At 56.4% G+C, this 27,939-nt stretch overlaps 1 protein-coding gene and 2 long non-coding RNA genes across 7 annotated transcripts in view; 1 reads left to right on the top strand and 2 right to left on the bottom strand.

Annotated features, from left to right (window-relative positions):
* KIRREL3 (kirre like nephrin family adhesion molecule 3) overlaps positions 1-27,939 on the top strand; it is a 519,419-nt gene that overhangs the window by 468,272 nt on the left and 23,208 nt on the right. For all 5 annotated transcript variants that reach the window (XM_036930095.2, XM_036930093.2, XM_036930090.2 and 2 more), the window contains exons 6-10: positions 6,183-6,340; positions 15,552-15,702; positions 21,369-21,474; positions 25,435-25,583; positions 26,898-27,025. In XM_036930095.2, the coding sequence (XP_036785990.2) occupies positions 6,183-6,340; positions 15,552-15,702; positions 21,369-21,474; positions 25,435-25,583; positions 26,898-27,025 (692 nt within the window). The remainder of the gene's footprint in view (positions 1-6,182; positions 6,341-15,551; positions 15,703-21,368; positions 21,475-25,434; positions 25,584-26,897; positions 27,026-27,939) is intronic.
* On the bottom strand, positions 5,129-8,384 carry LOC118934534 (uncharacterized). The gene is made up of 3 exons (XR_005033510.2): positions 7,940-8,384; positions 6,256-6,347; positions 5,129-6,036 (listed from the first exon to the last, which is right to left on the bottom strand). It is a non-coding gene; the product is annotated as an uncharacterized LOC118934534 (long non-coding RNA).
* On the bottom strand, positions 8,698-13,091 carry LOC118934535 (uncharacterized). Its single transcript, XR_008993333.1, has 3 exons — positions 12,109-13,091; positions 11,155-11,241; positions 8,698-8,872 (listed from the first exon to the last, which is right to left on the bottom strand). It is a non-coding gene; the product is annotated as an uncharacterized LOC118934535 (long non-coding RNA).

Below are 27,939 nucleotides of genomic sequence, written 5' to 3'. Positions count from 1 at the left end.
TAAGGTCATCAGATTATGTATCATACAGCTTGTAAAGTAATAACCAGGTTCGGCTCAGCAAACATATATGTAACATCCCGAGGGGCAGGTGCTAAGCCAGGCAGTGGGAATCAAGGATGGATGAGATTGCAATCTAGGGGAGAGAAAAGCACATGCAGATCATTTGCATAGAACAGAAGGATGCCCAGATTGCTAAGCGATCACAGCCTAAAGCCCCTTGACCCCAACAGGAGATTCCAGAAAGACCTCATGGGCTGGGCAAACCCTAGCTAAGCCTTGAAGTCTGGATAAGAATGACCCAGCCGAAGAGGAAAGAGAGCTCCAGCATTCCAGGATAAAGAAATGCCCCATGCAAAGCAATCTGTTAAGTTCATGCTGGGTTGCAAGATCAAACCCAGCACCCGGTGAGCACTATGTGCCTTTCCTCTAACCTAACCCAGGAAGTCACACAGAGAGCAAGGCTCTAAGGAAGGGCGAAGGGCCCCCCAGGTGCTCTCATTGTCCAGTGAGCCAGAGCACCCCTCAGGTTATCCCAGGAACCCTCTAGAGCAGTGCTCCTCAAACACTGGTGCACATGCAGATCATCCGGGGTCTTTTTACAAAGCTGATCCTGGCTCAGGAAGTCCGAAGGTGGAGCCCAAACGTTGGCATTTCTGACAAGCTCTCTGGTGATGGGGATGGTGCATCCTGGGCACACGCTTTGAGTACAAAGGTCTCCCCATCAGCTCTGAGAGGGCAGGCTGTGCCTGGTTTTTCTCCATTATATGCTCAGACTGTGACATAGGCTGAGTGAAATAAAATGGAAGGAGGAAGGTGGGGAGGGAAGAAAGGAAAGCCGTCTGGGCAGACTGAAGCTGCAGGCAGGAGATGAAGGAAGAATCAGAAGGGCGGGTGGTGCAATGAGGATCAGCCCAGAGGCCCCCCCCGACAGCTCTCACACTCGCAGCACAGACTCAGCCCACTAGCCACCTCTGCCCCATCCCTGGGGCCTTCAGCTGAACACTGACACCCACAAGCAAAGAAGACCAGTTCTGGCAGCAAACCTCCTCCGCCTCCCTCCGCCAAGTGTCCCTGATCTGACACAGGCTTAGCCTGCAGCCTTCTCCCCAGCCGATGACCAGGCAAAACCCCACCGAGAGGACTGGTGCTACGGAGAAAGCAGCCTGAGGCCCCACCCCTGCCACCAAGCCCACCCCCACACATCCCCAGGCTGCCCCTCTCAGAAATGGCAGGAAACCCCAATGTCACACCACAGAGAGTTCCTACACAGCTGTCCCAGGGAGGCTTGGAGTTGTCCCCTCTCAGCCCACCCACCGACACTCACTCATCCATCACCCCAGCTCTTCCCCCACCACACACACAGCAGATGTCCATGGCACACCCCCCACCCAGGGATCTTTCATTTCTTTATTCAACAAATTATTGAGAAGCTACTGTGTACCTACCAAGCACTGATCTAGACATGGCAATACTGCAGTCACAAGACGAAGTCTTTCTTTGTTATCAAGGAGCACCCTCTCGGGTCAGGGGAGACAGTGGTCAAGAAAAGAAAGTGGGGTGGTATAACAGACAGTCACTGAGGGGCTATTACATAGTGGCCAGGCCTCGCTGGGGATGTGACATTCAAGCTGTGCCCTCACTGACAGGAAGAAGCCAGCAGGACAAAGATACAGAAAAGAGCATTCCAGAGAGAGAGAGAGCAAGGGTCAGGCCCTGGGTTGGGAGGGAGCTTGGCTTGCTCAGCAAACAGAAAAGCCGTGAGGCGGGGTGTGGTGGGTAAGGAGTGGGTTAAAGGACCTCTGGTCCCAGAGGCAGGCCAGGACCAGAAGCACAGGTGCTTGAAGGCAATAGAGAGGAGTGCAAATCACAACAGAGTGCGGCGACACAACCGATTCACATTGTCAGCAGACCATTGTGGACAGTGCGTGGGCATGACTTGAATGAGACCCAGTCTGCCCTCCAAAGAGCTTAGCATCTGCGAGGTGCCCCACCATGCTGTTGGGGGCAGCTAACGTGCCCTGGGCTGCGGGAGCACCTGAGGAATCCTGGAAGCCCAATCGGGCTTAGGTGACCAGCTGGGCTCTGGAGGAAGTCCCACAGTGCCGCCCATGGCCTGGCTCTAGGAGGATTTTCCCAGCCTGTTAGGCAAGACTGGCCAATCTAGGCTGGACACCAAGGCCAGTGAAGTGGGATGTCCTAGACAGTCACTGAGGGGCTATTACATAGGGTGGCATGAGGTTGACACCCGAGAGTCACTGGGCACAGAGGCAGTGAGCAGTTCCAGAATGGGGCTGAGACCCCCGACCCCAGCTGTGGTTTGCCCCCTGTCCAGCTGATGGCCATGGGAAGGACAGTCAGGTGGTCACCCCTACCATATGCTCTAGTCAAGAAGCCCAAGGCCTTCCAATAATGGAAGGCCTTCTCAGTGATGGCTATGGAGCTGGGGGGTGACTGCATACAACCTGTAGCCACCGAATCTCTGGTTTCCATGATACAGTATAAAGAGCCCTCAGCATAAGGCAGATGAAAGTGTGACCTCCTTGGGGGAGCCAGGATGTGCTCCCCAAGGCCACTGCCATCCTTCATTGCCCTCACTCACTGGTGACGCTGGGCAGCCCCTTGTGCTCTCTGGCCTCGGTTTCCTTCTCTGCAGAACAGGGCTGTGTCTACCCGCCCTGTCGCTCCACACATGCCCCCTAGCCTTCTGCAGCAAAGCTCAGAGAAAGTCCTCAGAGGCTCCTCCCCGCATCAGCCACCCATGGGTGCGGCACAGTCTACTGGCCGTGGTAGACCCCAGGCTGCCGGCCCAAATCCTGGATAACGGATCTGCAAAGAGCCATGTACCCCTGCAATGGGGGACCCTTACTTTGCATGATCTGTGCTTTCATAAGCAGCGCGGGAGGGGGGCCAGCCAGTACTGGGTTCTGTCTGAGGCCAGCCCCTGCCTGAGCGGGTTGGTGGCCTCCGCTGACTGGCTTCCAGCTCTGGGGACTGGCTCTGCCTGGGACCCACTCAGGTCTTCCCCAGGCCTCAGCCACCCAACAGTTAATGCATTTCTTCCTGAATGACAACCAGCACAACACCAAAACAGTCAACTATTTTTATCTCTGGATTAATCACAAAAGGATAACGCTTCCATCTTCCCTGTGATTAAAAATTAGGAGACCAAACTCTATAGTGGTTCAGGATAATAACCTATCCTGAGAGGGGAATGTATGAATAATGTATCTCCAGGCTCAGGCTGCTCGAGACTGTCTCCCCTCCCAGGCCCCAGCTCTGGGCCCCAGTCTGAATGGGGAGGTAATGAGTGGCCCCCCTTCCACCAGACCTACAGCTGCCAAGAGCGACTGTTGATTTCTATTCAGCCTCCTGGACCCCAAACATCCTCCCTCCTCACCCACCCCCGCCCCCACCCACCCCCTCCTACCCCATCTGGTGTGCAACGAGGCGAAGGCCAATCAATAATGCATAGCTACATGAATAACCGGCATGATAACCACTTATTTGGGAAGATGTAATCAGGACCCATTCTGAGGGTGGAAGTTTGTGTGTGTGTGTGTGTGTGTGTGTGTGTGTGTGTGTGTGCGCACATAAGCACTCACGTAGCAGGATCCCAGTCCTCTGTCCCCTCCTCTGCGCTCCCTCTAACCCCATATTCCAAAACACAGCACGGGAGAAGCAAGACCAAGGGCTGGCCCCTCGCTGTCTGGGGGTTTTGGAGCCGCCTCCTCAGTCTCTGCCCTGTGGTCACCATACCGATGCCCTGAGCAAAGGGACAGGGACAGTTGGGTCTCAAACTTGGTCACCCGCTGGAATCCTCTGGGGAGCTTTAAAAACTCCTGATGCTCGGGGTCCTCCTCCAGGGATTGGGATTTGGTTGGCCCAGGGGGGGCCTGGCAATGGGATTTTATAAACCTCCCTAGAAGATTGTAATGTGCAGCCGAGGTTGAGAACCACTGTCTCAGACCCAACAAATGTTAGTGCTGAAAGGAACGTTCCAGATCAACCACTGTACTTTTGCATTTTATATCTGAAGAATAAATCCAGGAAAAGGGACTGCCTTTGGGCTTTACCCTCTCATCTAGGGCACTTTCCACAAACTGCACCGCTTGGTCATCACTGGGGAGGCTATGGAGTCGAGGATGGCCAGGTGTTTATTCTATTCCTGGAGCTTCGAATGGTTGCTTCCACCTTCCGTGGCTCTCCGCAACCTCAGCCAGAGCGCCCCCTATCCTGGGCACCTAGTGGGGAGAAGGCCACCACAGCAGCCACCCAGACCTCCCCGCTGGAGAGACAAAGCTCTCCTCACCAGCAACCGTCACACCCACCCCCCACTTGTGGAAAGCCCTCATTAGCCTCCGTTTCCCAGCACCAAGGAGGCCTCAGGCACTAATGAGAGGGTATGGGCTGGACGGGGGTGGGGGGTGGTCTTTATCATCCAGCCTCACCACCAGCTGCCTGTGCCCAGGGCCCCCCGAGGAGGCTGGGCGGGGTTGGATGAGGCCGACTTCCTCCCTGGGCCAGAACCTCGGGTGGAGTCCTGGGGCTGGTGATAGCATCTTGGAAGGCTTGAAGGTTTGTGTTTCCTTGGGAAACAGACACTTGGGGGCTGGCATGTACTAGTGGGCCGTGGTTCTGAACAGGCCTCCTCAAAGTGGAGGCCAGAAGGAAGGGGGCAGAGCCACTAGCCGGCGGTGTGATCCTTCGCATACTTATCTGGCCCCAGAGCCTCCTGGAGTTTCCTGGGGGACCCTGGGGGGTCCCAGGAGAGTGGCAGATGTGGGGGAGGCCCTGGGAAGGGGAGGGAAACCAGGCAGGTTGTGGGAGCCAGGCCAAACCTGCCGGGTGGGGGCCGGAAGGCAGAGCCTGCTAGGGCAGGGCTGGCCTGGAGCTGGCAGGAATGCTGGCCTGCTTTCCCGGAGCCCACAAGGCAGAAGCTTGCACAGGGCCTGGATGGAAAGATAGATTTTCTCCAGCAACTGAGCAAAGAAAGCCCTTTGTGCTGGGACCCCAACTTGTCACCTGGTTACCCCTCACCCATTCACAGAACAGATATGCAGCTTAGCCCTGGCCTCCTGCCCCGTCCTGGGAGAGGAGGACTAGGGAGTCCTCAGGCAGTCTCCAGGGAGCCCTGCCCCTTCTGTGGTTCAAGGGGGCAAGACAGGGAGTAGCAGACATCTGAGACCCTCAATGTGACCACAAGCGTGAACATCAGAAGAGGCTCTGTGATCTGAGGCCAGTCACTTACCTTCTCTGGGCCTCTTCTTCAAATGACGGTCATCTATCATGATAACTGCCTACCCTCTGTCTCCTAGCCATCATGGGGATCAAAGCGGTGGCTCCATTGGCGTTGGCAAGTGTCGATGGCACTGCCACTGGGCACTGGGCTTGGGCTCTGTGCTGGGCATTGTGGGAAACAGCACCATCAGCCGTCCTGCACAACCTGTCTCCCAGGGGCGGCCCCAGGTCTCAGACCACACTCCTACAAAACGGGGTGGAAGGAGCGACTCCTTCTGACTCTGGAACGAGGGAGTTGGAGCCACTTTGGGAGAATAAAGTGCTAAGGAGATGCCAGGGCCCGTGCACCCCTCTGAACCTCGGTCTTGGCCTTGGAAGGCTGCCTGTCTCCGGCCCCCTTCAAGGGAAGGGGCCGGCAGGGACCTCCAGGTGTCCGGGGACCTGGCTTCCAGCCTGGCTCTGCCACTCGTTTGCTGCGTGACCTTGAACGAGTCACGTCTGCGGAGCCTCAGTCGCTGGGTCTGTGCAGTGGGGATAACGAATGTTTACTTTGCAAGACTGTCATGAGGATTAAATCTGACAACGGATGTGACAGGGCTTCATTTAAAAAAAATAATCGTCAAAAAGAAAGAATCCAGATATTATCTAGGCGCGGAGCTTTGCTTCAGATCTGCGAAACGAAGCTAGTGATGCCTGCCCGGTCCCCTCTCGGCTCGGGGCGAGCGCCAGATGAGATGGTGATGCGAACATCCTCTGCAAATAAACATGCGATGCACATGTCAGGGGTAATTGCTGTTGCTGTAATACAAGGGATTATACATTTTATTAAAGTATGATAATTACTGTTCGTCATCCGCTCCGTAAAACCCACCCAGCCCAGCCTGCCAGCCCCGCCGGAGGGGAGGGGTGCCCTCAGCCTGACCTCTCTGTTCCTCTCCCCACAGTGCCACCCGATGACCCCGTCATTCTGGGGGGGCCTGTGATCAGCCTGCGGGCGGGGGACCCCCTCAACCTCACCTGCCACGCAGACAACGCCAAGCCTGCAGCCTCCATCATCTGGTTGCGGAAGGGAGAGGTCATCAACGGGGCCACCTACTCCAAGGTGAGGCCTGGGGCGGGAGGGACCAGCTCTCCCCACCTCTCTGCAGCTCCTGCTTTCTCACTGTATGTCTTTCTGTCATGTTTTATTTCTCCCTTTGTCTCTCTATCTGTATCATTCCTTTTCTCTCCCACTCTGTCACTTTCTCTCTGTCATGCTATCTGTTTCTGCCTCTTGCCAATGTGTGTGTGTGTCTCTCTCTCTCCCAGGGTAAATGCTGGGCTTGGTGAAGACCCTAGAATAGAGCATGGTCAGAGGAAGAGACTAGGGGTCCAAGTGGTCAGAGTCTAGGGTTGCCAGATAAAACACAGGACTGCGAGTTTCAGATAAACAACAAATAACTTTTTAGTATACGTATGTCCCAAATATTGCAATAGACATACTTACAGGCCGTACTTACACTAAAAGATTGTTAATTGTTTATAATTCAGATTTATCTGAGTGTCCTGCATTTTTATTTCTTAAATCTGGCTACCTTTCCAGGGCTGCCCGGTGAGGCTGTTTGGGGCTCAGGGGCCAGGGAGGGCTGAAATCCAGCAGGCACCTAGCCCTACGCCCCGCTGTGCCAACCTGCAGGCTGCTGCTTCTCCAGTTCACACAAGGTGCCAGGAGCTGGAAGTGCCCTGAACTGGTCCCTGTGCAAGCCATGTCTTTTGTTTTCTGTATTTTATGACTCTTTGACATCTATCTCCAGGCTCTGCAGATGAGGAAGGGCTGTCCCTGCCAGGGTTCGCTAATCCCCAGAGGCGGCAAACATGCAAAGCAAACAGTCCTGGGTCCACACCCTCATGGCTCCTTTAACCAGGCTCCCACCCTCCCAGACACTGTCCTCCTGCCCTAAAGCACCCCGCAGTCAGGGACTGGAGAGCTGGACGCTGGCACCATGGCCTAGAACCTGCCAAAATCTCCCAAACAATCCAACCCTAAACCAGCTCTGGCTGCGTCCCCTGCCTGGCGCCCTCTTCCCCACGAAACCACAATAAGGGCTTCCACGCACACTCTCTCCTCCCTCCCTCCACCTCCTGACCGCCCCTGACGCTCACCCACGTGGCCCGAGCCAAGAGGCTTGTCCCCTCCTCTCGGGAACCGTGAGAAAAACACTACCTTCTCAATGGCAGTGGTCCGATCTGTGGGCCTCACCCCACCTGAATAAAAACAAAGTCCCAGGTACATTTTCAAACAGCGCCCCCCAAGGAGACCGTGAATAAGGCCCCTGGCAGAGCTCATGTCTCACAGAGCCTTGAAGGATGAACGGGACCTTGGAGGATGTCCAGTCCAAGTGCTCAGATCGACAGATGGAAAACCAAGGCCCAAGTGACCACCCTTCTCGTGACCTCAGCCTCAGGCCGCCGGGCCCGTTCCCGCCTTTGCTCTCTCCCGTGCTCCTCTCAGTGTGGCCTTGGAGGCTGTAGCAGGGACCAGGGCCAGCCAGCGCCCCAATTCCTGAAGGGGGAGGTCCAGGCCTCCAGAACCCAGCCCTCCCAGGGAATGGGGGGTGCACGACCTGCTCCCCACTCCCACCCACCACTGGCTCCCCGTCCAGGGCCCTGGAAAGATAAGCAAAGCCCTCGTCATCAGTGGAGGGCACGAGGCAGAGCTGACCTTCTCTGAGGGTGTGTCCTTCCTGTCCAAAGCTGACCACCACCAAGGGGTCAGTCCCGGGGCTGCCCGTCCGGGCCGGGACCCCCAGCCCCCATCCGGAGCCTGGTGCCAAAATCTGGAACAAACGCCTTCCCTTGGACACAAGTCCATCCAGGGAGAAAACGCCTGTTGGAAGATAAATCTCTCACTCGTGTCCTAGGCTGGAGCCACCCTGTTGTGTCATGAAATACAAAACAGGACACAGGACATGTATTATCCAGACGAGAATGAAAAGGAAGCAAGAGGTGTTCCTTCCAGTCTGGGCATCTGTCCAGCCCCTCCCTGAAGCTGGGCCAGCCTGGCCCCTGCCAAGGCTTATGTCTTGCAGAGGATACTCCCCCATCTGGTGAGGAAGGTCAGGGTCACCCTGCTGGGCCTGTCCAGGAGCCACCTTGCCCCCAGCCTGCTGTCCTCATCCACATGGGGAGGCCCCTCAGAGAGCCTGGCGCCACGCTACTCAGACCAGAGCAAGGAGGCCACGGACCACCCTCTGCCCCACCCAACACTGTTCCCACTCCTGCCGGCCTGTGACAGGGTGGCAGTACTGGGCAGCAAGGGGCCTGGTTCCAGTCCCTGCTCCAGGTGACCTGAGGAAAGTCACAACCTGAGCCACTGTTTCCTCATCTGTAGAACAAAGGTGTTGGATCGGACGCTGTGTTAGTAGGCTCAGGCCGCCCTAACAAAATACCGCAGAGCAATGGCTTAAACAGCAGGCCTTTATTTCTCACAGCTGTGGAGGCTAGAAGTCCAAGATCAAGGGGCCAGCAGGGTTGGTTTCTGGTGAGGCTTACAGATGGCCTCCTTCTGGCTGTGTCCTCATATATCCTTTCCTCTGTGCACGCAGAGAGGGAGGAATCCCTGGTGTCTCTTCCTCTTCTTGTAAGGATGCCGATCCTGTTGGATTAGGCCCCTCCCTTATGACCTCATTTAACTTTAATTACCTCCTTTAGCCCCTGTCTCCAAATACAGTCACATTAGAGGCCAGGGCTTCTCCTGTGAATTCTGGAGGATCACAGTTCAGCCCATAACAGGTGCCTGTCAGTAGAGACAAGCTGTAAACCCGTGACGTGGCCCACGGAGAAGGGTGGATGATCCAGCCAGTCTCGTAGGGCGCTGGCTCTCGAGGCCGTCCCAGCGCACCCCACTGCCTCCGCCCACCTTCCCCGGAACAGCAAGGACCCTTAACAGAGGCGCTTCTGAAGCCCCGAAGGCAGAACCCCAGACAGGCTGTGCATGAGTCGGGGCTGGGGCATGAGCCGCTGAGAGAAAGAGTCGAGGGAGACAGAGACAGCGGGCCACAGGCATGCTCACGTGTCAAGCAGGATCCCAGGTCCACAGAAAAGACCCCACAGGGCAACCCCGAGAGCCCTCAGGTGGGAAGTCCTCAGCATTTGGCACATGGCAGGTCGTTGAAGCCCGTGGGCCTGGGAGCAGGCCAGCCTCAGTTTGAATCCAGGCCCTGCCACCTCCTGGCTCTGACGGTGGCCAAGCTACCTGACCTTGCTGGGCCTCAGCATCCCCATCTCTACAGTGGGGGAAAAAACAGCACCTGCCTCAAAGGATGGTTGTGAGGCTTGAATGAGAGGCGTGCTGGCAGAGAGAGCACACAACGAGCACGGCTGTGGGGATCAGTGCCTGGCCCTCCCTTGACCCTCACAGGCCCCCAGTGTGCCACCCACACTGCCATCCACATTTCCTAGATGACCCCTGGTCTGCATGCCTGGGTTCAAACCGGAGCCCCATCACATTTAATGGTCATGGACGCCCTCTGCCTCGGTTTCCCTAGCTGCAGAGTGGGCTGATCATCACCATGGACGCCTGTTAGGCCTGCTACGAGTCTGGACAGGAATTGTGCCTTGGCAGCATTCTGTAAGGAGCCTGGCACAGAGGCAGGCTTGGTAAATGCTAGCTAGTGTTACTGGGTCCCTCCTCCCAGAGCCCGGCCTGCCTGTTTCTTCCTCCCCAGAGGTCACCCAGCAGCCCTGGTTTCTTGGAAGTTTCTTTCAGCTATTCTGCTATGTGGCCAGCAGGGGGAGGGGGAGCTGACAGGTTGAGGGTGGCCGGGCCCCTTTCCTAGGAGAATCGGAAGAGGAAGTGCCCTCTGGCCCACTCGCCAGCGCAGGCTGGTGGGGCCTCTCCTTAAACGCGACACTGCCACAAGAGCCCTCGTGGCCTGGGTGCTTAGGGGAGCGCCTGGGGTCCTCAGGAGGTGCTACGGGAGCTGGTGACAAGGCCTCTCTCCACCTTGCCTCCTGGACACCCAACCTCAGGCCATCTTCTCCGGGCCTGGCACCAGAATCGAGGCCACGTGCCATTCATCTGGGAAGCCAGCACATACACAGACCAGGGGAGGCAGGACATGTTGTGGAAGAGGAAGGATGACATTATGGGCTGAAACCTGAGAGAAATCCACAGGAGCCAGCTTTCTGCTCCACCTGCTACCCCCCCAGGTGCCAGGTAGGGCCTGAGGCCTTGACCCTGGCGCAGGCGGCGGGCAGGAGGGCTGCTTGGTCTTAGGACCCACAGTCAGGTATGCATCTACCTTGACACCCCTTACCTTCCGGCCCTACCCCTCTGCTGCCTCCAGCTTCAGGCTGCTGCCTGCCCAAGGCCACCCACCCCCCACCAGGACCACCGGCCTCATTAGGAGCCATGCCAACAGGAGCTCTGAAACAACCACCCCCTCAGACCCCCTCCATGTCCCCTCTCCCCACCAGTCACCCCGTGACCTCCATCCCATCTGTCCATCTTAGGGACCTAGAGTCTCTACCCAGTGTGTCTACCGCCCACTCATCCTGGCCATCTTTGTGAAGGGTGTCCCTTCTGGCCAAAGGGCACAGACTGTGGGTCTCAGGATACAGTGTCTGGGGCAGATGGCACTGTATAGTTCCCCACCTTCCCTTCCAGCCCTTATTCAAGCCACGTGACAATAGGCCCTCATGGAGTCCCCAGGCAGATATGAAAAGGGGAAGCGGAGACGACAAAAAAATTTAAAATAAAAGGACACAGCAGGTGGAGGATGTGAGTGCAAAGGGAGAGAGGAGGCCTTGTTGCCAGGTGATGGGGCCTGCTCAAGGCCTTGCCAGGCTGTTTGCATATCAATGAGCATCCCTTATTTAGCACCAGGGTTGGGGCACCCACCCACTGCATGCCCTCCAAGCCTCCATCCTCCCTACCTGTGGTCCCCGACGCAGGCTTCACCAGGCCTCCCATCTGCTGGAGTGCAGCCTGGCTCTCCACTGCCCAGCTGAGGCCACGGCAGCCTTGGAAAGAGCAGAGCACAGCCGCTGCCCACCCTGGACAACCACACACAGGGTGCCCCCTGTCCCCACCAGCCCGGCCCCCCAGGCCACACTGCCAGTTGAAGGCCAAGTGCCTGCCCTCCAGAGTGGGGCCACGGGGCTGGGTGCACAGACAGGACACAGTACAAGGAAAGGCAGGGTTTGGAGACCACGCCAACCTCATAGCCACTGGGACACATGGGAAAGCTCCTTGGAAGCCCATGGACACACAACACAGCAGAGCGGAAGCCCACCCACAAAGGCTTCTGTTCCGAAACCCTCACTCCTGCACGCCTGGGATATATACAACCCACATCTGGTCCATAGCAGCATAGGCGGCCTGGACCCTAGCGGACCCGTGGGACCTGCCATCCGGGTCCCAGGGAACAGCCCAGGAGAGTGGGAAGCTGGGATCTGGCAGCACCTAGGTGCCCACCAAGCTGGAGGGAGGCTGCCCTAGGCCTGGGAGGTGGTGACTCACCATTAATAACCCACTCAACCTCCCTGAGCTGATTTGCATGCTAATGAAGTTTTCTGGAGCAGGAGGTGGGAGGCTGGGGCCCACAGTGTGACCCAGAGCCAAGATCACTGAAAGAAACAGAGAGAAAAGGATCTGGGAAGGAGGGAAATGGGGCTGTGACGAGAATCAGCAAATGACCCAATGCTGGACCTGACCTTCCTTCAATGCCATGAAGTCCAAAGGCTTCATCTGCATATGAGGCAAGAGGAGACTGTATGAGAGGAATGGAGGAAAGACAAGAGAAGTGAGCAGATAGGAAGGAATGAAGGAGAAAGCTGGGGTGAGAGAAGATGGGCGCCCAGCGCCAGCGGGGCAGGCCAGCCACTCACCCCAAAACCCAGCTGTTCGCCTTGTACGCTGCAGCCTCCTGGCCCTGCTCAGCCTCCCTGCCTGTGAACATCCTCCAGCCTGCAGTCCTGGCCCGGCTGGGGGCCCAGAGGCTGGGGGCCAGGGCAAGGTGCCCAGGGCCCCCACGGGAGCCAGCACGGTGCTGCCTTCTCCTCACCCGCAGTCTCCGCCCTCACTTAATGAACACATCTCCCTTTTCTCTAATTAGGTGGAACAAACAACTTGAACCAGAATTTTTATTTTCCAGAAAAGCACATGCCCGGACACAGTAAATATGTCATTAATCATCATTCTGAAGCACAGGAGCACCCCAGGAGCAGGGAGGGGGGGCAGTCAGAGGGCCTAATTAGGAGTTCAGGCCTCCTCGCTGCCCTCCACACCACAGCTGATCAGCCGGATGGGCTCCTGGCAGAGGCAAACTTATGTAAATGTTCCTGTTAGCACAGTGGAAAAGTAAAGAAGGAAAGAGGATGGTTAAGAACAATACTGACCTCCCTCCCAACCTGCCCCCCTCACCACCCTACCCCAAGTCTTATTTCCATCCAGGAAATGGTTCTTATTATCACTTGGCTATTTATAGATGCGTGAGGTCTGCTGCAGAGCCCCGAACCAGGGCGTCACCCTCGGTGAAGGCCGCTTCCCAGCCCAGCTGGGCCAAACCGCATTCCCGCGTCCCTGTGCACAGGCCTGCAATTCAGCGCCCTGGCCCTGGGGCTCACATGAAGACCCTCAGCCCTCTGTCAGGAACCCCTCCTTGGCTCGCTGGGACTGATCACATCACTCTCTGCCAGCCCCTCTTTCTGGAGCCCTCTACCCAGGGCAGAGGCCACCACCCCAAGTTCCCAGAAAGAATGTGCTAGGAGGCCTCAAGCCACAGGAGCCTGCCTAGACCCAGGCAGTTTTTGAGTGTACAGGGGAAGCAGCCCAAGACCCCTGCCCTGCTCCGGGCATCTCTCTGCCTCTTAGAGTCTCTGTCCAGAGCAGCATGTGCTGCTCTGGACAGAGGCTCAGGGCGTGCACTCCTGGTGCTGGAAGCTGCATGCTTTGCCCCTCTGAACTGTGGACCTGGAGAGCAGGCTCCAAGCTTACAGGTTGCCACTGTTCGATTATAAAAAATTCAGAAGAGTCCGTTTGAAGATCTAACTGCCTTTATTCAACGACTCATGAATCAGGCAGCATCCCATCCAGCAAGCAGAGAGGAGCTCCAAGGAGCTGTATAAAATGGAAAGTTTTTAAAGGCAGAGAGGGGGCAAAAGAAAGGAAATCACTAGCCAAGTACGCATTGTTTCAGGCAGTCTCCCTCCTAAGGGGAACAGGAGGGTCTATCAGCAGATGACCTCCTAGCACTGACCAGCAATGTCCAGGTTGGCAGGTTAGAGGTCACATTCCAGGAGGGGGGTTGAAACTGCAGTTCGGTTGGGTGTTAAGTCTTGGTTTGCTCACATGGGGCTTAGTACACATGACTCCATATTGGGTCTGCTGTCTCCTTTTTAACACAGCTATGTCAGTGAACTTGGGAGGCTGCCTAATCCTTCTAACTGTTCTCCCCTGTAAGTGGAGATTACACTGACCACCTTCCACTCATGGGAACTGTGGTGGGAGGATCATAGGTTCATGTTAAGTGATCGTCATTCTCAAGTGCAAATCCCAGCGCTGCCCAAAAAAGCTCCAGACTCTCTTTGACCTCATCTTTCTCCTCTGCTAAATGGAGATAATGCTCCATTCCCTCTGGGATCTGGTGAGAATTATAGACAATGCCATTGGGGTTTTCATAGAGATATTCTTGTATTTATTATTATATACATGCAAACCTGTTTTATGAACGATGATTGGACCTATCAAATAACCATACCAAGACATGATTTTGGTAATCTCCCCCAAAAGAGATTTAGGTAACGCAAGGTATTTGTGCACTTCATGGACTACCAAAACTTGAGTTGTTACTTTAAAGGAGGTTTTGAGGAAATGAAGTCTGTTCATCTACATCCTGGCTCCAATCATGGCAAAACAGGACTGCATCCGGCACCCTTTCTCTAGAGGGAGTTCAGTTCCTTCCCAGGATCAGAAGTCTCTGGGTACCGAGCAAGCCCAATCCCCGCCTGAACGGCCCTCCTCCCCAGCACAGCTCCCTGACCCGCACCTATTCCGTGGGTCACCAAAGAGCTCAGAGTGGCAGGTGCCAAACCAATGGGGAGGTAGCCAGAAAGGGGCCCAGGGGAGAGAGAACAGGGCAACGACAGGGGAATTGGGTCCTCAAGGGCCTGTGCAAACAGAGGAATGCAACACAGGAAACCAGAGGCTCTGGGACTTGTTACGACTGTGCTAGGGATGTCCTAACAACTGGTGCTTCCAGCAACCGAAATGTGTTGTCTCACAGCTGTAGAGGCCAGAATTCTGTAATCAGGGTGTTGCCGGAGCCATGCTCCCTTCTCCCCAAAGGTCCCAGGGAGAATCCTTCCTGGCCCCTTCCAGCTCCAGGTGGCCCTCCACGTTCCTTGGCTTATGGCCACATCGCTCCAGGCCCTGCTCTGTCTTCACACGGCCTCTTCTTCATGCCTCTCTGCATCTCGTCTTCTGAGGACACCAGTCCCTGGACTTATGGCCCACTCTACATCCAGGCTGATCCCATCTGGAGATCCTTAACTAATTGTCATTACTTAACTAATCTGTGAAGCCCCTTATTTTAGTTAAGGTCACATTCTGAGGTTCCAAGTGGACGTGACTTTTGCAGGGATGCCATTCAGCCCCCTATACAGGACCTTCCTACTTATGTCACCCCCGGCTTGAAGTGCATGCTTGGTGTCACTGGTTTTCTCCCCTGTCATGTGGACAGTAATGGGCCCTGGCCTGTCTCTGGCTCGGTCAGGGCTCCAGTGAGTTCACGAAGTGAAATAATTTAAAAAGTTGCAAAGGTTTATACAGATGAAGCAATAAAATGGTTTGCGTGCATTGATTTTACGTGCATCCCCACCCAGCCCTGCCCTTACCCCCATGCCCCAAACTGCGTCCTCTTCCACAGGCCACATCCCTGCCTCGGGGGCCACCACACCACCTGGGGCACACATGTCAGTGCTTTCTGCAGACCCAGAGATTCTCCAGGCACCAGCAGCACAGGGATGGGAGCTTATTTCTACATAGGACCTGAGCCTGGTTTCCACTGGGCCCAGCCTGATTTCTTTCATGCTTTGGGGCATGCAAGTCCAGGCTGGTTTTCCATGATGGAAAACTTTCTGCTTCCCTTTTCCTTCCAGAGCCCAGCACTCAGCCAGGCCAGGGAGCCAAACGCAATCCCCAGCTCTGCATGGAGACTGGTGCCTCTGGGTGTCCAGAGCTGATCCACCTCCATCCACAGAGGCCTATCCTACCCTACCCACCTAGGCCATCCCAGCCGAGTGACATGGGGCCTTCTCTCCTGTCCCCCCAGACCCTGCTTCGCGATGGCAAGCGTGAGAGCATTGTGAGCACCCTCTTCATCTCCCCTGGGGACGTGGAGAATGGGCAGAGCATCGTGTGCCGGGCCACCAACAAAGCCATCCCTGGAGGGAAGGAGACCTCGGTCACCATTGACATCCAGCGTGAGTACTGACCCAGCCCGGGCGGTCAGGCCAGGCCCAGGGCAGGCCCAGCTCTCCCTGCCTAGAGCACAGGTTGGGGGATGGGGCGGGGCCTGGAGAACCTGCTCACCAGAGCCCCCCCACCCCCTGCCAGCTTCATCAGGCCGCTCCTGTAGGAGGTAGAATGTCCACGTCAACATCACTATCAGCCCCTCGCTCTGCTGGCCCCTCACCCTCCCTTGCAGAGGAAGCCAGAGCAGAGGAGCCGGGAGCTGAAGGGCTCCAGGGTGGGTGGGCAGCCCCGCATGCTGTAGAGGGCACATAGGGGCTCCCTCATGGAAGCGACCATCAAGGACAGAAGACAAGGAGGATGAGTAGTATCTCATTTAATCTTTACAACAACCGTTTGGAGAAGGTATGACTGTGGCCCCCATCTGGGGAAACTGAGGCACCCAAAGGTTGATTATCTTGCCCAAGGTCACACAAGTCTCAAATGGAGGCAGCCTCGCTCTCCACAGCCCACTCTGGCAACCCCTCCTCTATGTTTGCACACAGTAGGCCCTCAGAGAGTGTCGGTTTTTATGATTAAAGCTAACAAGAATAATTCTTTAAAGCTCTGCTGGCATCATGTTCCAAAAGTCACCTAAACAGAATCCTCAAAGTCTCCTAAAGCCCCCCTAAAGTCCCCATAAAGTCTCCCTAAAGTGCCTGACAGCCCCAGAAAACAAGGAAGAACTCAGCAAGGTGGCCCAGTGGCCTTCCTCTCAGCATCGGACTAGTTTAGGCTGAAGTATCAGCCCCCAAAAGCGGGCTTTCCTTCTCTTAAGTCCCACCCCTGCCAGGGAGCACGAGGCCACCACGTGTTGGTGGCTGCTGTGGTCGTAGGCTGAATGGCAAGGCTAGCACTTTAGACTGGCATTTATTGCCTCATTATTTTATTCATTTTAAGTCAAATTCCATTAAAACAGCACTCCCGGCAGCCCTGGCTCATCGAAGGCTTTGGATTCTGTGCTCTGCGTGGCCCTCCAGGAATCTGGAGTGCGGAGGGGCTGCAGAGCCCACCCTGGGAGCCAGCAAGCAGCAGTGCCCACTCAGTGTCCAGAATCCCAGCAAAAGCCATTGATTCCAGAGAGCAGAAGGAACAGCTGCAATCCTCAGGTGGGCTCCCGCTAGACACCCAGACGCGGCAGCTGAGCTCCTGGGGCAGGCCCTGCCCGCACTGTGCTCCGCAGCTCCTGGCTGCCTCCCCTCTGCACCAAGGCAGCAGCCTTCCATCACTCACGCCTGGGGGAGCCGGGAACAGCAGGGCTCTTCCCAGGCCTCGGATCAAGGTCATGCAGGGCGGCGCTTGCTCTGAGGGTCCTGTAAGGACAGGGGCACCCTGAGAGGGATGTCTCCCTCCCCTGGCCGTACCAGGCCCTGGCTCTCCACATCCCCCCGCCTCTTCTGTGCAGCAGCTGTGATGTAGAGCAGTAGGCCCAGCTCCTGAGAGAAGCAAGATGCTGTGGCGGCAGGTAGCCCAGCATCCGAAGGGCTCCACCACCCATGGGCTGTGCAGGCCTAAGCTCGTCGTTTCACCTTGGGGACTCCAGTTCCTTGTCTAACGTGCCCAAATGACAACCAAGGTCTCTTCTTACCCGGGATGGGCCATGAATCAGCTCTCTACAAACGCAAGCCAAATGTTGTGAGGAGTGAGGGTGGGAGACACAGGCACGAACCTCCCAGTGCCGGTTGTGGCCGCTGCCCAGCCCGCACTGTGCCCCCACCAGTCCCCAGCAGGTCCCAAGGCCTATGCCAGCCGCAGAATCCCATGCAAAAGAAACCACCTGGCCAGCTCCCCGGAGCAGCAGCCTGGGCCCTGGCCGGGAGAGCCCCAGAGGAAGCAGGGCTTCTGCTCCAGGCCATTATCCAGCACACCAGGAGAACCTCTCCTGTCAACAAGAAACCATCAGCATAACGACAGCCCACCGACAATTAAAAGACAGGCCTCTAAATGCACTGTAAGAAGGTCAGTTACCAGGGCACACAGGCAACAGCCTACGTTGGAGGAGGCCAGCCTGGCCAGGTCTCCGGGCCCTTGCCAGCTTTCTTTCCAAGGACGTCTCAGCCACACAAGGAGGGAGGCAACAGGAATGAGGACAGAGGGAGGCTGAGAACCCAGTCACCCAGTTTCCTGTTCCTACATTGGCCCCATCTGAGGCAGTGCAGGGTCACAGTTCAGGCCACAGCATTCTCCTGTTTGAACCCTGGCTCTGCCACCTACTGAATGATGTTGACCTGGTTATTTAACATCTTTGTGCCTCAGTTTCCCCATCTGTACTTGGAAGTAATGATGCTTACCTCATATGGTGGCTGTGAGGGTCAAATCAAATCATTCAGGTGATGTCCCTAGCACCTTACGTGGCACACAGCGCTGAGCACCTGCCGGTCATGTTACTATGCACAGTCATAGGCGTGTGGCTACCCCTCTCCCAGTGTCCCCACAGTCCTAACAGGGAAGGTCCCATACGTTTGCCCCCCTCCTGAAGGTGTGTGCATGTGTCTGCCAAGCAGAAGCACACGCTCCCACCCCTCCTCACTCCCCCTCCTTCCTCCTCCATTGACTCATTTGTTCATTCCATAAGCATCCAACTGTTTACCGTGGACACCATGGGCTGGATCAGAGCCGCCTTTGCAAACCTGCTCATTTTCTCAGTCAACCAAGAAGCATCCGAACTCAGCAAAAGCACATTTGTTGTTTGTTTCCCTTGGTCTTTATATGTTACCCAACGGAAGACAAAGCCCCCAGATTGAGTAATGGGCGAGAAAGCTTAACACCCCCAAAGTCTCACTGCATCTGGACTCTGAATCCAGCTGCCAAGTTTCAAATGAATATGCTATAAAATCACTGAGTCATGGAGCTTCTCTCTTCCTCCCCTCCTCCGTGCAATACTTCCCCTGAACACACACATGCACACACACACACATACACACATGCATACACGCACACGCACACACACACACACACAGGTTGCTGATGGAAACACTAACAGACTCTCAGCTGTAACATCTGTTCAATATCATCTCAGTTCCACCAGCTACATCAAAGCTGCCCTCCTGCAAGTTATGCAGCCGACATCACAAGTGGGATTAAAATCATGTTTAATAGTTGGATATGACATAAACTATTTATACCTCTGGAGCCTGGTAGACTCCAGAAATTTCATATCCTGCATATCCAGAGGAGAAGGGTGGAGAGAGGGACATGGCAGCCCTGGGGCTTGGGAGGAGGTGCAGGGGAGACTGGCGCACGGGGAAGCCTACTGGGGGCTGTTCTCCTGAGGCCCTCAGGGAAGGCTGGGTCCCAGGATGTTGCAAAGAGGTGAGGGAGCTGCAGGAGGCAGGCGCCCACAGGGTAAACTGACAATGGTAGGTATGTGACGGGGAGGGGGCAGTCCAGCAGCAAGAAAAGTCCCCCAACAATGTGTGCTCCATCTCGCTGCCCCCAAAGACTCACCCCCTTATAAAGGACACCAGGTGGGGATGGGCTTCCTCGAGCCGCCCCTCAAGTTTCAGCTGAACTGGCCCCATTACCTCCTCAAACAAGAGTTGGATTGAGACACTCCACTCCACCTCCCAGCATTGAATGTCACAACGCAAGGCCCAGCCAGCCAGCATTCAGATCAGATGACAATTACCAATTTCCTATGCCTCGGGGCGTGCTTCTCCGCCCCCCAGCGGGTGCAAGCTCCTCCTGGGTCTCCACATCTCTAGGGGTGGTGCCATGGAGCCCGAGCGTCCCACCTATGCCCAGCTTGGCTGGCTAGCCCTGTGTGGAAAGAGGCCAGGAGCTCCTGATCAGACTGGCCTGGAAGCTGGTGGGCAGCAGCTGGGAAAAGGCTTCAGGGTTCTGGGGGCCTCAGCTCTCCTGGGAGGTGGAGGAGCTCTCCCCTGGCTAGTTTTTACCACATTCATCTTTGTGACCACTTGAATGGCACTTTAGAATGGACACAGAGAGCCTTGAAGTCCCTGTCACTTCCCTTGTAATTCTCCATGAACAGGCAGGCATGCCGCTGCTCCAGGAGCAGATGCTCTCAGGACCGTAGTCCCCGTCTGGAACTGGGGGACAATGCAGGGAGACCAGGCTCCCCAGCCGGCCACGTGCTACTCAGCCAGCAGAGTTCTCTGCCTGCATCCTAACAAGCTGTCTGCAGAGACCAGCACAGTCCTGTGGGTCACCCTCCAGGCCCTAGCCCGTGTGCCCAGCACTGGGCAGGCAGGCCTGACCCAGCTTGAGCACCAGCAGGGCAAAAAGGGGCCAAGGGGTCAAGAAATCCCAAGTCTGGGGTGGGCTAGGGTTGGCCCTTGCTGGGGTGGGGGTGCTATTCACATGACTGTCTGAGAGCCCCACCTGTCACCTCAACCAGAACCTTGGGCTGGGCAGCCTGGAGCCCTGTGCCCCTCATGCACCCAGAAGGGCAGCATTTCTCTCAATGGTCTCTGAGAAACTGGCTTCTTTACTTCTTTTTTGAAAATGGACTGAGCCCCTAGAAAGTCCTTATGACCTGCCAGCAATCTGCTTACTGATGAGGACTGGCCGGAAGATGCGGCCCCGGGCCCTGGCTGTGCCACGGGGACCAAGCCGCCCTCTTAATTCAGCCCAGGACTGAGCTCCAGTCAGACCTGCAGGCCGCAGCAAGGAGGAATAGGCACAGGTCTCTATTCCCATCTTTATATGTCTCAGTGACTTTCTCCCTGTCTCTTCCCTCTATTCTTTATTACATTTGTTTGTCTTTCTCCCTAATACCCTGTCCTTTCCTGTTTCCATCTGCTTGGTCTCCCTTGGTTTTTTTGCCTTTAGTCTGATGTCTTTGATTATGTGTCTCTATGTATGTCAGTCGCTGTGTTTCTCTCTGTTCTCTTTTTCTCTCCCTCTCTGTCTCTCTCTCTCATCTCCATGTCTCTCTTCTATGCAGGCACCCTCCACCTGCCTCCCATCCCCTCTGTGACTCTCTCTGTCTCTGTTTCCTGTCTCCCTGACTCTCTTTCCCTCCCTGGCTTCCTGTCTTCTCACCTCCCACCACTTAGCCCTTCAGAGCTTGGCTTCTCATCACGTTGAATAAGAAAGACAGCCCAGCCTGGGGAGCCGAGGGCTGGGTGACACCAGTCAGGCCTCCACAGAGATGATTAGGCTGATGAAAGGGTACAAATGCCACTTTCAAGTTAACAGAGCACCAGAGCCTTTACACAAAGAGATGGAAAATAGACATTTCAAAACAGAGAGTTTGTCATTAAATGGGGTTTAGTGTCCACACGCTCCTGTGCCCCCTGCTCCCCTCTGCCCCATCTCCTTTCTGAAGTGGTTTGTTCTCCCTAAAAACTGCCAGACGGACAGCATGCTCCTGGGTGCCTCAGGCAGCCAGGTGTCCTGGCCAGCTGTTCACTCAGACACCAGGCCCTGACTGCACAGCTAGAGCTGACCCCCCACCAGGACCACTAAAGCAGGCTCCTCCAAGGAAGGAGGGGACCCCCTGCAGAGTCCCCCAGCTTTCTGGAGACCACGGAGGCCGTGGCTGCTCTGTGGGTCCCTGGGTACTAGACTGTCTGGCCTTTACCCTCCATGTCACGTAGGGGACCTTTCTGCCCCATCCTTCCCCAAAACCATGGACACAGCAACCCAGCCTCAAAGGAATCTCCTCCCTCTGCAGATCCTCCACTTGTCAACCTGTCGGTGGAACCACAGCCGGTTCTGGAGGACAATGTCGTCACTTTCCACTGCTCTGCAAAGGCCAACCCAGCTGTCACCCAATACAGGTAAGAGTCCTGCTGAGGAGGCCTGGCCTGCCTGCTGGACCCCTCCACACCCCTGCCTACCACGTGGGTGTCTCCTGTGGTCCTGGGCATGCAGCACAGTGCTTGGTCCACCAGGGTGCCCAAGACCTCCCCTTCCCCAACCACACGCATCCGCCCTGGCAGGTGAGGCCTCCTTCCCCTACCTCCTCCCGTCCGCCCTGGGCCAGGCCGCCACCTCCTTCCTTCCTGCACACACACACTTCCCTCCCACTGGAAGCAGTAGGTATCACCCTTTCAGTTTGAGTAGCTTGTTAATCTCTTATTTCTGGAATGGTGGAGAGGGGCTCAGAAAAAAAGGGGAAAAACAAACAGAAGAACCAGTAAGATCAGAACCTGGATTCTAGCTGTGTGCCCACCAAACCGTTCACATGGATAGGACGGGGTCTCTGGGGCAGCCTGCACTGTCCAGCGGGTCCCCAGCATCATTCAGACCCACGGGCCCTGTGCATCTCTTGCTCAAACACGGATAAAAGCATCACTGTTTCTTACATGCTTGTCCTTCCCTGCTGACTGAGACTCCCGAAGGCAGGAACTCCACATGAGTCATTAGTGGCACTCAGCACGGAGCATGGTGCATGCCACGTACTAGGCACAACATGGTGGGGTGGGCTGGCTGGGCACACACACACAGAGCTGCTCCTCTGGGCACCGGTGTGCCACCACTGCCCAAAAGTTCCAGCGACCTCACAAGTGCTCCAGGGCAGACACAGACCCTCACCTCTTCTAGATGCCCTGCGGAACTTGCCACGGCTCTAACTTGGCCCTGTCCTTCCCCGCCAGCCCAGACTAGATGGTGGAGCACAGAGCATCGCTCCCACCATCAAGATGGGTTACTAACCTCCACTAGCAGCCAGTGCCAGGGATACTAATGGTCCCAGACTCGGTACTAACCCGGCCAGTGGGAGTGGAGGACAGGGGAGATGACAGGAAATGCAATCCGAGGTCGGGATGAGAGGAAATGAGCCAGAGGCAGCCAGAGATTCAGGTTGGACATAAGGAGGAGCTCCACCCCCCCGCAGTGCAGATAATTAAACAGCACTGGAACCAAAATCCCAGCAAAGGCATCGAGTCTTTATCCTTGAGGATATTCTAAAATAGGATGAAAACCCATCTGTCCTGCCCAATTTAACCATTCACCTAGCTAAAAAAGCAGAAGAAAGATTAGAGGACCCTCAGGCTCCCTGGAGTCATGCAGCCCTGATGTCCAGGCAGGTCTCGTTTGGCTAGGATCTGGCATCTGTCTGGAACTGACTAAAGATGCAGAAACAAGTACCCAGAGAGACTCCCTCTCTCTAGCCTGTGGTTTTTTCCCCCCATCTCCAGGCCCCCTGGATGCACAGTCACAAGAGACCCCTCCCATACCAGGGGGAGCTGCGAAGTATGCGCTCCCTGCAGATGTTCACTGGCTGTGTTTTGTCACCTTCCCTCATGGCCTCTGATCTGCCCAAGGCCCTGAAAACACTCCTGAGCCCAGAGAGGATCAGGCTCCCTCCAGGTCTCCAGAGACCCTCGGGGACCGGCAGCCGCTAGGAAAATTCAGGAGAGATGGGTGGCCTGGGAAGGACTGGGGTGCAGGGGCCACAGAGATGAGGTGGCCAGTGCCCATCCACATGGGCTCAGCCCCGTGACGTCAGTAAGGCCTCACCCCACAGCAGATGGTGGCTGGTGCCCTCTGCATGGGCTCAGCCCCGTGGCATCAGTGAGGCCTCACCCCGGAGGAGTATTTGCTTCTTTACTTGCTTTTGACTTGATAGCTTCCTCCCTGTTCCACTAAGGGGCTGTGATCTCAGAAAGCAGAGATATGCCATCCTCCACCCCAGCACCCAGAAAGGGGACATGGGGTGGGCATGGAGCACGCCCAGCTGGACTCAACTGTCACTTCAGCTGCCCCTCAGGACCAGGAGCCCGAGGCAAGCACAGCAGGCCTGCACACACTTTCCCGGTCCTCTCCTTGGAAGCCCTCTCAGTGCTGGGCACAGGAGGGGAGGGGACTCTGCAGGGCCAGACAGGGACAGCCGGTCAGCTGGGACATGCCAGACCTCCTGATTCTGTGATATGAAGAACTAATCCTCTTCCATTTGCTCAGGCCAAATCAGACATTGATTGGGAGAGGCCTAATCTAATGTCTTTTCGGAGGGCCTGAGAGGAGGTGCAAGCATCAGTGGGGGCAGGGGTAGGTGGGTGGTGGGAGGGTGAAGGGCCCCAGACGGAGAGGGGGAAAGCCCATTTTCTCCAGGCCCCACTGCCGTGATGGGATGGCCCATCAGAACCAGCTCACCGGGCTCCAGCCCACTCCCCGCCCCAACATGCGGTGCCGTAAGCAGCCAGGAGCACTCCTGGGCAGAGCAGGAGAGGTGCCCCTGCCTCCTCCTGGCCAGCCAGCTGCCAGCCTCTCCCAGCATCCCACCGCTTGACCCCTGCTTCAGCAGGGTGGACGGAGCAGAGGTTGGACACAGATTCCCCAGCTGTGCACCTGGGGCTGAATCCATGGGCCTCAGGCAGGGGCTGTGCCTGGCTGTTAAGTCTGGTCATTAGATTAAAGTTGGAAATTGAAATGATTCATGAATAACTCATAATGGTTTGTTGGGAAGCTCCTTAAGCTCTCAGGGAGCTATGGTTTGCTCTGTTGTTAAACTATAATTGTTATTATTAATCATGTTCTTAATAATTACCCGATATTAACTCGCGACAGTAACCACACGGTGCCAGCCTGGGCGCTGCACGTGACGGTGGGAGATGGCCGCCTCTCGGGGCTGGATGGCCGGCCAGGCAGGAGGCAGTGCCCTGCGGAACCAGGAGAGGCTCCGGGAACCAGAGGAAGGGGAGAAGAGGGCAGGGGCAGCAGGGAGGCTGTGGTTACAGGGTAACAAGAAGACAGACACCCGCAAATAGGCTTGAACTACAGCTCAAGTCAAGCAGGAGGAACCTGGGTGGAAGTTTCATCCAAATGGGATTAAACCAGGGGAAGCTACAAACTCTTGCATGAGGATCTGGAAGGAACAGCCCCTCCCTCGGACACGCAGCACCGCGGGGGCTCCCAGCCCCACCCCACCGAGAGCAGGCTGCCACCTGTCACTGAGCCAACACAGCCCCAGGGCCAGGACCCAGACAAGCCAGCTGCTCCCTCTCCCCTCCCTTGGGTCCCGGGGCCGGGGCAAATAGGCGGCTCAGCCTTCTTCCTGCCTCCCTGCCCGAACCAGGGCCGAAGGAGCTGAGGCCGCTGAGGAGCGAAGCCAGGGTGGCTGGGTGGGAAAAAGAGCACATGCCGTCCATCCCTGGGACGGGAGCTGAAAGGGCTCTCAGGGCGAAAGCCCACCCCGGGGGCAGAGTCGGGGCAGGGATGCTGAGAGAGCTGGCCAAGTGGGTGGGGGGCTGTCAGCACTGCTGGCTAACAGCTCTCCTACAGCTTCGCCCCTTGTCTGGAAATGGAGCTTCCGGGAGCCGCATTCCTCCGCAGGTGCCTGCGCATTAGGGCGCGTGCCATTAGTCGGCCTCCTTCTTTTCCGACATGGCCCGGGATGGGGCCCCCAGGAGAGCTCCAAGCAAGAGAGGCAACCTGCCTAGGGACCAGCAGTTGGGTGATCCATTGCCTAGCCAGCCAGATGGGCTGACAGACTGAGTGGTCAACCCACCTCCCTCCAGAATAACCTGCTTCTCCAGTGCGGCTCATTGCCTGGTGACCCCTGGGCCAAAGCGCACCACCTCCATCACCGACTCTTCCCCTGGGCCCAGAAGTAACTCCTCTGTGCAGGTTCCCTGGAGGGACCTCAGGGGTCTTGGGGGGCTGCCCCATGTCACTCCATGCCAGGCTTTGTTTTCCTGTGGGGTGGATGTTTCCAGCCCGCAGAGGAAGTTCCCCTAGGCAGGAGGGACACCCTTGCCAGTGGAGGTCCACACCAGCCCAAGGGGCCTGTGTTGCAGGTGGGCCAAGCGGGGTCAGATCATCAAGGAAGCATCTGGAGAAGTGTATCGGACCACGGTGGACTACACCTACTTCTCAGAGCCTATCTCCTGTGAGGTGACCAACGCCCTGGGCAGCACCAATATCAGCCGCACAGTCGATGTCTACTGTGAGTGCAGCTGCGCGGGAGCCGCCCCAGGCAGGAGGCGTGTTTTGGGCTCAGCTCAGGGCTGGAGGAATCATTGCCAGACTCGTCACACACAATATCACAGTGCTTCACAAGCTCACAAATGCTGTGCACTTAGCAAAAACCTTCCTCGTGTGGTGTTTGGTGTTTACCTTGACCCTCATAACAACCCAGGGAGGCAGGAATTATACCCAGGGGAGGGGATGGAGTCCTGAGGCCACGTAGCGAGGACGCAACAGAATGAGAACTGAGACCAAGCTCAGAAATCCACTGCCTGACCACACACCGCCCACCTCCCACCAGGGGCCCTGGTGGCCTTGCAAGGACCCGTCAGAGCTGGGCTAGCTGGATGTGTTCATAGCAATAAACATTAGCTCATCCACTGTCCTTCACAGTTTTAAGAGCACTTTTACAGGCTTTTTAAAATATCTGACCCCTCCCCTTGCTGCCAACAGCCTCAACAGACAGTGCTATTAACCCCTTTTTACATCAGGGGTCTAATCCCCATCTGATGCCCTGGATTTCGTGCTCTTGTACCCCATGAAAGCAGCTCTCTGCAGACCCTTCCATCACTGCAACTCACATTCCACTGTTGTTCCCACCCTGGGGACCAAGGCTGGGTCTGCAGGAGGCTCTGATTACCAGGGTGTGTAGAGGAAGGTAGAGAGGCGCCTCTGTTAACACTCACCGACACTGAGCAGGGTTGTGGGAAACAGACTGGTGGGGCAGCGCTGGAAGAGAGGATAACCTCAGGGCACAGGAGGTAGAACACCACACAGAGGCCTCGCCTCCTCCACTGCCCATCTCAGAGCCCCACAAAGGGTCCTGGAAGGACGAGGGGAGCTGGGCCAGGTGCACAGATACCTCGATTCCAGGTCACAAACTGAGGCCTGGAGGAGGTGAGCTGATACATAAAGAATCAAGACCTCTGCGGCAGGAGGAAGGTCCCTCTGCCCACACACCGGGACAGAGGGAAGGGCACGGGCCAGGCGGAAATGGGGTCAGAGCACCTTGTGCCCACTGCTGGTGCTGGTGCCCACTCTGGAAGTGGGCCTGATGGGGGCTGGGCTGCTGGGAGTTCTTCTCCTTACTTCCTGAGTCCTACACCCCGACCCCAGGCATACACCACAGGTATACACCACAGGCAGAGGACTGAAATGTAAGGGAAGGGCTGGCACAGGTACCCCGATGCCCTGCTTCCTCCAGCTGGGGCGGGGGCAGGGGAGGCAGCATCAAGGAGGTCCCCAGAGCTTGCGGTCCACCAGCTCCGCCGTCTCTTCCTCCCTGCCCTCACAGTTGGGCCTAGGATGACCACGGAGCCCCAGTCACTGCTTGTGGATCTGGGCTCGGATGCCATCTTCAACTGCGCCTGGACAGGCAACCCGTCCCTGACCATCGTCTGGATGAAGCGGGGCTCTGGCGTGGTGAGTCTGCAGCACAGACCCCAGAGAGCCTCTGGCGGGGGCGGAGGGACCTCGGGCCAGGAAGGAACTGCCTTCCAGGGCCCTGCTCACTCTTAAATTGGGGACGTGGGCCTCACAGCGTAAGCTGAAGGAAGGACCACAGAAAGAAGAGAGAGAGCCCCAGGCACCCACATGTCCCCTTGGCCCTAAACGCTTAGCCATTGCAGTTTGCCCTGTCGCAGCAAAAGCAGGAGGTCACCAAACTCTGGGAGTGGAAATTCACTAGCAAGGCTTTGCAACTTTTCCCAAAAAGCTAAGTACCCTTTAGCTTATCGGTTAAACTTTGCTTTCTTCCTGTGTTCCTCTTAAAATGTGTGTGTTCTTTAAGAGTGCATGAGAGATTGTCAGAGGTCCCTCCCCTAAGGAGAACCAGGCAGACCCCTGTGAAGCAAACAGAGGGGCAGAAGGAGGCTGACCTCTGTGTGGCCTGCTCTGTGCCAGACACGGCACCACCCTGTGCACAGCATGGTCCCCGTTACCACTGCAGGGGTAAGGGGACAGCATCAGAGAAGACAAGGAACTTCCCAGAGCCATACAGGTAGTGAGCCCCAGAGCCAGGATTTGAACTCAGAGCTAGCTAAATGCCAAGGTCTGTTTTCTTTTCATCATCCCAAACTGTATCCTAAAGGGACAGTGAGAATGACTCAGAAAAGGCAAGTCCAGGGACCCTTCAAAGAAGTTAAACAAACTGTTGGATAATTTCTTCTCTGGCCAGCCTGGCATTGGTTGGTTGGCAGCCCCTCCCTGTCTGAGAAAGCCTGGGACGCCCACCAGGGTGTCCCCCCACTCCTCCTACTCAGCCCTCCTCCATACACCCACCCCGCAGGGCTGCAGCATCTTCAGCTGCTAAGGGGGCTCTGGGCTGTGGGCTCCCC

This window comes from Manis pentadactyla, chromosome 13, assembly GCF_030020395.1.
Source record: "Manis pentadactyla isolate mManPen7 chromosome 13, mManPen7.hap1, whole genome shotgun sequence".
Taxonomy (NCBI): domain Eukaryota; kingdom Metazoa; phylum Chordata; class Mammalia; order Pholidota; family Manidae; genus Manis; species Manis pentadactyla.
Note: the sequence above shows the minus strand (reverse complement) of the source record. Positions and strands in the feature narration are given on the sequence as shown.